Below are 12,500 nucleotides of genomic sequence, written 5' to 3' on the forward strand. Positions count from 1 at the left end.
ACATGTAATATGTACACATATATACATATATATACATGCATACAGATATCTATACATATATTACACCCATCACACACAAACACATGCACACAAACACACACATTAGTCATTTGTTTTCTTATCCAAAACTACGTCAAAAGTACTGAACGGATCTTTATGAAATTTGGAAATTATATTCTATGTATAACGGCCATAACTCCCATGAAAATTCATATATTTTTGATGTTGATGAAATTTTAACCCGAACATAACAGATGAGCATTATTTGTAATTCAACGGTACAACAGTGTAAGACTACCCTTTCAGATATACTTACATTGTGATTTCTGCAATGTGGTGCATAAATTGTCAAGTAAATGAGACGCATCTTTGCCTCCACTGATTCACTTGCAAAGTGTTGAGTAAAATTATTTCGTTGCAGACCTCCTTTGGGTCTTTTTATTATCACTGCGACACACATAGTCCCCAATTGGTAACATTGATTTCAAGGCCCTCCTAGATGAGAGACTGGCATTCCACTTAATGTCTATGTTCCATGCTGGCATGGATTGGAGAGTTATTAATGTAGAATTATGGTATCGTAGCTACTAACAGTTGAGGGTTGCGTAGTCTAGACGGCATTTTTAGATTTCATTATTCTCTTTAACCCGGGCAAAGCCGGGTATTTCTGCTAGTATATATATATAGATAGATAGATAGATAGATAGATAGATAGATACATTTCTTTTATTAGCCACACAGGGCTCAACGAAGATGGGACAAATACAATGTAGAGCTTTTCTTTTTGGGAGGGGGAAGGAAGGAAAAAAAAAAAAAAATTGGTGGTGTCGATCAAAAGGGATCGTAGGAAGGGAAAAAGGGGCAGTTCGATCAAAAGGGATCGAAAAAAAAGAAAAGGAAAGGCCGATCAATTGGGATCGTGTATCACACAGTAATGTTCTCGTGTAAAAAGAGGGGAGGACAGTTTAGGTTTAGCCGTGGAATGAAAAGCCTACGGAAAAGACCACGGTAACCTTGGTCAATATTCTCATTGAAGAAACTATAACAGTAAGTGACTCTCTTTTGCCTTTTTGTTTTTTTGTTTTTTCTTGTTCATAGGGTTATGCTCAAGATGGCTCCGTCGTTCACACGTGCCATCCTTGCTACATTCACCCATCTTTTTTTGAAGCATTCACTAGACAAGACTTCCCTTTCTACTCTCAACTTCCTCTTCAGGTGATACTTGAAGAAGTTGATGAGAGATTGCCCAGAGAGGAAAGTCTTTGTCTCTAGACCTTTCAGACGCGTCCACCATACACATTCTTTCGCCATAGCCACAAGTACGATGAAAATAGCTCTTCCTTCCCGTTTAAAGGAAGGAGGCGCGACAATATTCACGATAGACTCGGCTGATAGACCGACTCGTCCCACACGCGATAGCAGTTGTTTGACGTAAGCCCACAGCTCGGAAATGGTGGGACACTGTACGAGTGCGTGCAGAACGGTTTCGTCGCTCTGCCGGCATCTCGGCCCCGTGTTTCTCGAGCCATGCCTGTAGAGCTTATCCCGAACGGGTAGTGCTTCTCGATAGCACTGCCAGGCCAGGGATCTCTGGAAGTTGTCCATAGGTCCCGGCCCGAAGGTCGTCTTAAACAGGCGGGTCAGGTATTCCTCGTCGACGCCCAGGTTCGCCCCGAGATCGTCGTCGTACCTTCCCTCCACTAATCCACTATAGAATGCGTTAGTTGTGATGCAGTCGCTCAAGGTTGACCCGGGTTGTTGGAGTTGCCGAAGAGCAGCGCGACACTCGCGGTGCCATTCGCCCTTCCTCGGCCTCTTCTTGATCCATGACTGCAGTTCGGTCATGGAGACGAGCTGCGGGAAAGCGCGCCGCACAAACGGTGACCACACCTGTTCACCGCTGTCTACGTAGAGCCGGAGATGTCGCAGTCTCAGCGCGTGTCTGCGCATCATCAACCACGGCATGCCCAGTCCTCCTTTTAACGGGTGTTGGCAGCAAACGGATCGCCTAACCATCGGAACGCTTCCTTTCCACAAGAAGCGGAAGAGGATGCGCTCCAGTTTGGTGATGGTAGGGTCGGGACAAGGAACGACGGTCAGGCGGTAGTAGATGACGGACGCGATGTACGTGTTCGCCACCTCCGCCCGACCTTTCAGGGAAAGCTTCCTCTCGGCCCATTGCCGGGCTAGAGTGGCCACCCTTCTCGTTATCTCGTCCCTGTTCTTCTCCGTTTGGAGGTCTGGACCAAACCAGACCCCCAGCATCTCAACCGGACCGTCAGTCCAACGTCCCACGACGGAGGCGCTACTTGACGGCATGGGGTTGCTTCTCCAGGTGCCGAGCCGCAAGCCCACTGACTTATCCCGGTTGATTTTCGCTCCCGTTACCGCTTCGTAGTCTCTCAGTGTCTCGCCGACAAGCTCGATGTGCTTTTGGCTAGACACTATGATGGTGACGTCGTCCGCGTATGCCGACACGCTCGTCCCGCATCCCAACCCTCGCGGGATGCCCCTCAGCGTCGCCAGCTTCCGCAGTAGTGGCTCGAGAGTCAACACGTACAGAAGCGACGAGAGGGGGCATCCCTGACGGACCGAACGTGCAATGTCGAAGGGTCTTGATAGGTGCCCATTGACGTGAACTACCGAACGGATGCCTCTGTACAAGGCAGCCATCCAGCCGCGGAAAATGGGACCGAAGCCGGCTGCTATGAGGACAGCCTCCAAGTATTGATGGTCTACCCTATCGAAAGCTTTCGATTGATCTAAATTGATCAGGGCCCCACCCATGCCAGGTTCCTTAACTACCCTCTCTATGATGTAGCGCATCAGATGGAGGTTGTCATGGATGCTCCTGCCCGGCACCGCGCACGTTTGCGCCTTGCCGATCAGTTTCTCGATGACAATCGCCAACCGCTTGGCTAACACCTTGGCCAAAATTTTCAAGTCTGCATTGAGCAGAGTGATGGGCCTAAAGTTATCTATGACGTCCCCCTTGTTTGGATCTTTCTTCAGCAGCGTTACGGCTCCTCGACTCACAAAACCGGGAATGCTCCCGTTTTGCTGCCAGTTGCAGTACACCGCCACCAAGACGTCTCCAAACAAGTCTGGCTTACAGTTGTAAAGCTCGTAGGGCAGACCATCCAAACCCGGAGATTTGTCCCTCGAGCATCCCGCCATCGCGTCCCTCACTTCCGCCGCCGTGATGGCACCTTCGCAGCACTCCGCCTCTCTTGCCGAGAGTCGTGGCAGGCTGTGCAGGTAGGCACTGAAGTCCACCCTGCGTTCTCGCTCGCCATTCGTCCCAAACAGTCGAGCAAAGTGCCGCTGAAAGGCCTCACACATTTTGCTTGGCTCGAGCAGTTCGCGCCCCTGTTCGTCCACCAGAGACCGAATGGTGGCTTTGTTGCCCTGTTGCGCCTCCGCCACCCGGGCCTCTCGTGCGGCTCCAACACCTTCGTTTCTTAGAGCACGCATCCTAGCCCTGACAACGCACCCTTCGTGTTTGGCGTTGAAGTGTTGGTCAAGGGCCAACCTCGCCGCCAAAACGTCGGATGCGATGCCACTTCTAATTGCCTCTTCTAGCTTCTTAACTAGTTCACCCTCTACTCTGTTTATGTCTATGGCTAGTGCTTTGCTATACCTAACCGCTTCTGCTTTTATTGCTCTCTTGAGGGCAAACCACCATTTGTTATTGATGATGGCTCCTGTCAAAGCCCTCTTTACTAACGTGCTAATCCGGTCTCTGAAAACTTGTCTCGACGGGAAAGACGCGTTTAGTTTCCAGTAACCGGAGCCCTGCCTATGTGTCTTATCTAAGTCTAGCGTACACGTCACAAGTTTGTGATCCGTATAGCTGACTATGTGAAATTGTGGACACCCTATGCTATCTCTATCTACTCTCCTACACAGTATTCTATCTAGATATGATCTCGACGACCCGATGCGGTTTGTCCATGTCCACATTGGCGCATTCGGGTAATCGAGTCGGTACCTGTCAGACAGTTGAAAGCGTCTGAGCAGGTCTTTGAGGCATTTGCATCCCCGTCTATTCCTATCTCTGCCCACATAGTCTAGATGCGTGTCCAAGGTAGCATTCCAATCCCCCACTAAAAGTAAAGGACGAGACGTTCCTAGGAATACTTCTAGACGTCGAAAGAAATCCGGCCTACCTGTTAAAGGTGGTGCGTATACTGATACGAGTCGAAAAGCACACCCATCGCTGCCATCGACATCCAGAACAACCAATCTACCCTCCGGGTCTATGAATACTGTCTTTACTTCGAGATCCAGACTCTTGCGAAAGAGTACCGCCGTGCCACTACCGCCCATTCTCGGCAGACAGGGAGAAAAATAAATGTTAAACTGTCTGCCAAACATGGACGATAGGGCCCGCGGATCATGGAGTCTGGTCTCGCTTATGGCTATGATTTCTAGTTTATGTGACTTTATGTCATTTAGGAGGTACCCTTGTTTCCAAGGGGACCCCAAGCCACGCGCATTTACACAACCAATCTTGAGCATCATTTTGATTTGAGTGTTAAAGTTTTATAAAGAGAGTCACTTACCGTTTGAGAGTTTTTGTGTCTCCTCCTTCGGGTTTTCTTCGAGGAGATCACTATATAGTTTTTTCGCCAGGTATTTTTGGCATTTGCCAACTGCCTTTGGAAAAATAGATTTTAGTGTGTGGTGCAGGGTTGGTGTTATGTGTAGTATTTTGATGTGTTCTGGCGGTGTTGTGTATGGGTGGTTGCTGGTTTTTATGTCTTCGTTTGTTATGTTTGTTTTTGTGTTGATGCATTCCATCAACTCTGAGTTTTTTGTGTTGATGGCAGTGAGCATTGTGTGTGTACTTGCTTTTGGGGTTTTGTTGCTTGTGTTGTAGTTGTGTGTGCTTGTGTTGGTGTCTGGAGTGTTTTCGGGAGTTGTGTATCTCCCTGCTTTGTTTGTGTTTGCTTTTCTTTTCTTGCTCCTCTTCCTCCTTCCTTTCTGGGCTATTTGCCATTCCTCATTACTTTCATCTTCCGACGAAGGTTCTGAGGAATCGGAAGGGGGTAGGGGCAAATTGTGAGCGTCTGTGTGTGCTTGTGTGAGTGATTGTGTTGCTGTTTTTGTTGGTGCTGATGGCTTGTTATTTGTGTGAGGTGTGTGTGATGTGGGGGAGGGGGAAACAGTCTTGGAATTTTCTTTCTTTTCCCCTGCTTCCTCACTTGTTGTTTTTGCAGATGCTGTTGTCTTCTCAGTTGCCAGTGTTGCTTGTGTTTCTCTTGTTTTGATTGTTGATGGTGGTGTTGGTAGTATGGGTTTTTTTCCGGGTTTTGGTGGTTGCCCTTGTTGCTTTTTTTGGTTGGCGGCGGTTGGGCAACTGTCCTTGAGGTGTGCCTCGCTGCCGCATACATAACAACGTGGCCGCCTTCCTTCCACCACTACATATAACTTGTGGTCCTTTGCCAGTTGGATATGTGTGGGGATCTTTTGGCACTCCTCTTCAGTGATGTGGAGGAGGACTTCGACTTGTTTTCCTCCTTCCCAGTTTTTCTCCTCTGCAGTAGCAATTTCTAATATATTTGCCTCCTCCATTTCGAGGCATATAGAACCTACTATCCACTGTGTTTCCACTTGTGAAGGGACATTCTTTACTGTCACCTTCGTCACTCTCTGTCCAAGATAACTCGGTATCATCACCAAGTCATCTGTGTGGAGAGAGAGTGTTGAAAATTCCTTCGCTAACTGTTCGCTCTTAAAGCGTACTAGGACCGTGGCAAATTTTCGTCCCCAAGTAACATGACTTTGAAAGGGCCATATCGGTTTGAGACAAATCTCAATTTTTTGGGTGGAGAAATTCTCCGGTCGCTTCATTTTCTTGTTGATAAGTCTGTATGATATGTGCTTCTTGTTTGTATTTTCAATGATTGCTTTTGGTATGTGTATTTGTACAGTGTCACCTTCTTTCGTGAGAAGGGATTTTGTGTCATTGATTTGTTTTTGGGTGAATGTTAATATTGTTCTTTTTTCTTTCGTTGCATCGGCAAAATTTGTTTTTGTGATGTTGGCAGATATGTTGTTTGTGGCGTTTGTGGTGTTGTTTATCTTGTTCGTCTTGTAGTTGTTGATGGTGGTATTGACAGTGGTGTTGGTACTGCCAGGTTCAAAGGTGGTGGTAGTGGCGGCAGAGTTTGTCGAAGTAGTGGTGGTGTTGGTGTTGAAGGCCGGTGTCCTGTTGTTGTTGCTGTTGTTATTGTCACTGGTAGTAGCAGTGGTGAGGACAGTGGTCATGTTAGCAAGGACATTTGTGTCGTTGTCGTTGTTCTTGCTGTTGTTGTTGTTGTCTTTGTCGTTGTTGTTGTTGTCACTGGTGACGGTGGCAGGCAAGACTGCTGTAGCAGCAGAGTTTGTACACGTGATGGTGGTAGTGGTGGTGGTTGAGGCAGCAGCAGTTGACTCAGAATCATTGCTCTTCTTCATCACTTGTCTGCGTTCATGCGGAACGGCATTAAGTGTTTTCGCCTCGGGCATTAGGAGCGGGAAGTCGGCCTCGTTGAAAAACTTTAGCCATATTCGTTTTACAGAATATGGCTAGGAACGAGGAAGATATGTTTGAATTTTTGGAAATAAGACTCTAAATAGAGCTATTTCCCTTTTGAAAAATATATGTTCACGAAGTATTTTGTGTTATACACAACTTATACAAAATTTTAAAACAAAATAGGTCTTTTAAGAGGTGAAAAATGCAACTTACATGGGAGCCGATGTGTCTACCGTCCGTCCATGATGATAGATAGATAGATAGATAGATATCTTTTTATTATAGCCACACAGGGCTAAATACAGAAAATGGACAAATTACAAAGTAGAGCTTTGGGGGGGGGGATAATTTGGATCAAAAGGGATCGCGGGAAGAAAAGAAAAAAAAAACAAAAAAAACGTGGGTGGGGGGGGGCGATCAATAGGGATCGTGTATCACAGTCGATGTAAAAAACGGGGAACAGATTAGGTTTATCTGTGGAGAGAAAAGCCTACGGAAAAGACCACGGTCACCTCAGGCTTTTTTTTTTAAAGGTACATGAAAGTAAGTACCTTCTCTCTTTTTGTCTCTTTTTGTTACAAGTCTATGCTTAAAATGGTGTCGTCTTTCATTCTTACCATTCTTGCCACATTTACCCATTTTTTATTGAAACTTTCATTCGACAACACCTTCCTCTCTATCTGCATCCTCCTTTTCAAGTGGTACTTGAAAAAGTTGACGAGGGACTGACCAGAGAGGAAAGTATTTGTTTGTAGACCTTTCAAACGCGTCCACCACACGCATTCTTTTGCCATAGCTATCAGTGTTACAAAAACCGTTTTTCCTTCCCGTTTAAAGGAAGGTGGCGGAACAATATTCACGATAGACTCGGCTGATAAGTGGGCTCGTCCCACACGCGACAACAGCCGTTCGACGAAGGTCCACAGCTCTGAAATATCTGGACACTGCACGAGTGCGTGCAGAACGGTTTCGTCGCTCTGACCGCATCTCGGGCAGGTCGGCCCGGTGGTTTTCGAACCGTGTCTGTAGATCTTCTCTCGAACTGGTAGTGCGTCTCGATAGCATTGCCAAGCCAGGGATCTCTGGAAATTATCCATAGGCAGATAGATAGATAGATAGATAGATAGATAGATAGATAGATATAGGGCAGTAAATTGTCAATTAATAATTAACAATTTTGCCAAGTAGTTCAGTTTGTTGGTGAAGCAACTTTTGCTGATCCCTACGTTATGTGTGTGTGTGTGTGTGTATATATATATATATATATGAATGTGTGTGTGTGTGTGTGTGTGTGTGTCTTTGTGTATGTACTTGTACCCCTTCATCACTTGACAACCAGTGTTTGTGTGTTTATGTCCCCTGTAACTTACCAGTACAGCAAAAGGGACTGATTCAATAAGTATCAGGCTTAACAAAATAACAAGTATTGGGGTCGATCCATTTGATTTAAATTCTTCAAGGTGGTGCCTCAGTACGGCACCACTTGTTTGACTAAAACAAGTAAAAGATAAAAGATTCACACACACACACACACACACACACACACTTCAAGATTAGGCATTCAATTTTGATCTACTTAATATTGAAATTTCTATCTCTATAATGATGATGTCAATAGTGATGATAATGATGATGACTCCTTTCCACTCACCTCTACTGTATTTCATTTCAGAGAAGAATGGTTGTGGTTACAACATTTTCGGAAAGGAATCGATGCTCTTCCAACTGCAACTACCATTCAGAAAGATTTCCATCGGAGTTTAAACAAAGCAATCCGACAACTATTAGATCTGATGGGTAAGTTGAAATCTAAAATAAATCTAATTAGAACCTTGGTTAAAATTTGATAGCCATGTGGTTAAGCTAGTGGCTACTGACCATATATGGTCATGAGTTCAAGCCTTACTGCAACTACAGGTATTGCATTGTAGTTCTAAGAACAATATATAATGAAACGCATTAAGGCTGTGAGCTGGTAGAATCATTGGCAAACCAGGCAAAATGCTTAGTAGCATTTTGTTTTTACATTCTGCTGATGCCAAAATTTGAAACCAATATATAATGAAACTCATCGTTTCAGTCTATGGAATTTACAATAGGCTCTTCATTTATATTAAAGTTAAATGATTTGGAAGTAAGCAAACAGCTTCTTTCTACATCTCTGCCTTAGTCATTGAATCATTTATGTAGACATAAACATCTGTGTGTTTAGATGTATACACACATGTATACATACACAGATGTATCAAGTTGTCTGTCCAACAATTTTGATGATGTCCAAGACTGCTCCGTTTGGTCTCCAGTAGCACTTCTTTAAGTGTACCAATGGCAGACGATGCAACTATCCAGACAACCGATGAACTGTGACTGCGTCCTGCCATGTATGGCATCTTATGCAGGTCATCACAAGCAAGGAAACAGAAAACTGTGACATTACATTGCTGTAGACACACAGGGTATTCTGACAGCTATAACAAAATATGAAGGTAATCCACACAATTCCGTAAGAAGCATAGAGCGAGTTTCTCAGTTTCTCTGGTGTGTATATTTCTGCCTGGATGAGACACCGGTCTGTTGCAGGAGGACTCATTTTTACCAGCTGAGTGGACTGGAGCAGCATGGAATGAACCATTTTGCTCAAGAACACAACACATCACGCAATCAAGAATTGAAACCACAATCTTATGATCATGAATCCAACACCCTATCCACTAACCCATGCACCTCCACAAAATGTGTAACATTTGTTAATTGAGTTGAGACTCCATTCGGTCATGACTGACCATGGGATTGCACCTAGAAAGTTACCCTCTCAGGCACAAGTCCGGGCAATGATGTTTATGGAAGACCAGCAGTCGCCCATGCATACCAGCCTCCCCTCCCCACACCACCAGTGTTATCCTTTGGAAAGGCAAAGGCCGATACAGCTTGGCACCTGTGATGTCTCAACTCATTTCTACAGCTGAGTGAACTGGAGCAACGTCAAATAAAGTGTCTTGCTCAAGAACACAACACGCAGCCCGGTCCGGGATTCAAACTCACAACTCTGCCTTAGTCATTGAATCATTTATGTAGACATAAACATCTGTGTGTTTAGATGTATACACACATGTATACATACACAGATGTATCAAGTTGTCTGTCCAACAATTTTGATGATGTCCACCACTGAGCCATGCGCCTTCGCAACATTTGTTAATTACACGCACAAATATGTGATAGGGGTGTAAACAAGACTATTAATTCTTTACTAATGACTTCATATAATTTCTGTATCATCTGTGATTTCCTCATCACTAATTCTACTAATATAAAAGGGCACGATTGTCACATCTTCCCATTTTATCTCCATGACTACAGAATCATTGTGTTGCCTGAAAGATCTGAATATATTGTATTCTCTCAACATTGAATGTCCGTCTCTCATTGCAGGAATGGCTGACCAAGCTGATAATCATAGGTTATACGATCTTGAAGTGGTTGAGTTGAGTAAAGATGTAGCGTTCTTGGTGTTACTTCCACCAACTGAAGATGTTTGTATAGTACCAGGAAAGGATATTGAACCATTTACCCAGTACACTGACCTGCTGACTTTGCCTGTTCAAGTCTTTGAAATGAGTAAGTACCTGGAATTTACCAAAGTCTTCTTTTTCTCTTTTACATTTATGTATTTGTTTTGCAAGATTCTTGATATGGAGCTGTGTGATGAAACAGATATTGTTATACTTGGGGATGGTCATATTTTGCCAATTAAACACATGCATTATATAGTCGGTCTTCACTTGAGTTTTATTATTGATTTTTAGTTTCTTTCTCAAAGTTCTTTCATCACACATCCTGTGACCTCTTCAGTGACTCTCTATCCCATGTGTCTCCTTTTGTTCTGGAATAAGCAAAAAAAATAATAATAATAAAGAATAAAAGTTTAGAATGGTACAACAATGCACTATAAAACAAGAAATGGACTATATACCTGTTGTAATTTGGTTATCTATAGTCCGATGATATTTCGGAATTACAATTGCTTCTTCAGATCTTCTTGACTGGAGTAAGTGAAAACGAAATATATCATCAATGACGATGATGATAATGATAATGCCTGTGTTTAATTGGCAAAATATGGCCATCCCCAAGTATAACAATATTTTTTTTTTTATCTTCTTTTTAATTTCTGATTTTGTTTCTCTTGTTTATTGCCAGATTTGGTTACGCATGTATCTAAATTAATTTTTTAAACCAATTTTTTTCTCTGATCCTATTTACAGATCACATGACAACCTACCAACCAGATTTATTGTCTTTGTACTCTCGTCTATCCTCTATTTTGGAGTGTGACCTAGGACTTGCACAACAAGCACAGAGAGAGGTAGATATCTGATCTTTCCAACCTATAGCTATACTTATAGATCAAGCCCATAGCTTTTTAGCATCATCAACTGAACTTAAGGAATAGTTAAATAGAAAGAGAAAAAAAGTAAAGTTTTACATGAGAAAGAAATGTGTGGTATTTCAGCAGGGTTCTTCATCTTCAGCATTTAGTGTGTGTTTCCTATGCTGGCATGGGTAAGACAGTTTGACTGGAGCTGGTAAGCCAGAGACCTGCACCAGATTCTAGTCACCCATTTCGGCTTGATGCTCGTTTTGGCTGGATGCCCTTCATAACATTAACCACTCCTTAGAGTGTACTGGATGTTGTTTACATGTCACCAGCATGGTTGCCCTTTTACATGTCACTGGCACAAGTGCCTTTTACATGTCAGTGGCACAGGTGCCTTTTACATGTCACCAGCATGGGTGCCTTTTATGTATCACTGGCACAGGTGCCTTTTACATGTCAGTGGCACAGGTGCCTTTTACATGTCACCAGCATGTGTGCCTTTTATGTGTCACCAGCATGGGTGCCTTTTATGTGTCACCGGCACAGGTGCCTTTTATGTGTCACTGGCACAGGTGCCTTTTACATGGCACAGGTGCCTTTTACATGGCACAGGTGCCTTTTACATGTCACTGGCACAGGTACCTTTTATATGTTATCAGTACAGGTGCTCCTTATGTGTCACCAGCACAGGTGCTTTTTATATGTCACTGGTATGGGTGCCTTTTACGTGTCATTGGCACTGGTACCTTTTACTTGTCACTGGCACAAGTGACATTTGTGTGTCACTGGCACAGGTGCCTCTTATGTATCACTGGCACAGAAAAACTGAATTCCTAACAAAGTGCCTCCCTAAAGAATTAGATATTTCATTTCCTCACTAAAAACAAAAAAACAAAATTCACCTTTCTTTGGGTCCTATTGGGAGTCTCTGCTTCATTTTGATCATTTCTTGAGTCTCAACAAATTCTCATCAATATATCAAGTGATCTGCATTAGTTCCAGAAGTTACCAAAAACTTTATTTGGCATAATCTTGGATTATCATGAACTGCTGCATTTTTAAGTTTCAACTTGAAATCCATATAACAGTTGTTATTACTGTTTAACTCTAGGTCAGGTTCAGTGACCAGACTTATGATCAACAACGATTAAGGTCTATAGAGACCTAAACGTGAAGATGGTAGAAGAATACTCTTGTCATCAGACACTGTAGAAAATATAGAAACAAAGTATGAGATCAATAATAATATTCAGAAAAACATGATCCACAATAATGTTGCTATTCCAAGGAGAGAAGGGTAGCCTGCTAGACTCAACACTCCCAACATCTAATCTACTACACATTATATTGTAAGCTACTGGTTCGCTGACTGACCTGTCCATAAGTTCTCTGTTTTCACTAAAGCTCTGATGTGTCCATAGCTCAGGCAAAACCTCAATCTCCAATTTGCTCAGTTCGCCTGTAATGGTAGGATTTATGTTATCACTGTAACAGTGTAGAAGAGCTGTGAGTTCTTTATTTCCCCTCTATCCTCACGCCAATTAAAACAGATTTTAGTTACATTTTCCCCTTATACTAGACACAAAAATAATATGAAAG

At 43.4% G+C, this 12,500-nt stretch overlaps 1 protein-coding gene across 1 annotated transcript in view; it reads left to right on the forward strand.

The window, feature by feature from the left end:
- The window catches only part of LOC128250610 (uncharacterized), a 559,608-nt gene that overhangs the window by 543,003 nt on the left and 4,105 nt on the right, over positions 1-12,500 (forward strand). The window contains exons 13-15 of the mRNA XM_089340726.1: positions 8,196-8,320; positions 9,956-10,141; positions 10,789-10,889. Of these exons, the coding sequence (XP_089196852.1) occupies positions 8,196-8,320; positions 9,956-10,141; positions 10,789-10,889 (412 nt within the window). The remainder of the gene's footprint in view (positions 1-8,195; positions 8,321-9,955; positions 10,142-10,788; positions 10,890-12,500) is intronic.

The sequence above is a fragment of the Octopus bimaculoides genome, chromosome 23 (assembly GCF_046866305.1).
Source record: "Octopus bimaculoides isolate indiv1 chromosome 23, ASM4686630v1, whole genome shotgun sequence".
NCBI classification, from domain to species: Eukaryota; Metazoa; Mollusca; class Cephalopoda; order Octopoda; family Octopodidae; genus Octopus; species Octopus bimaculoides.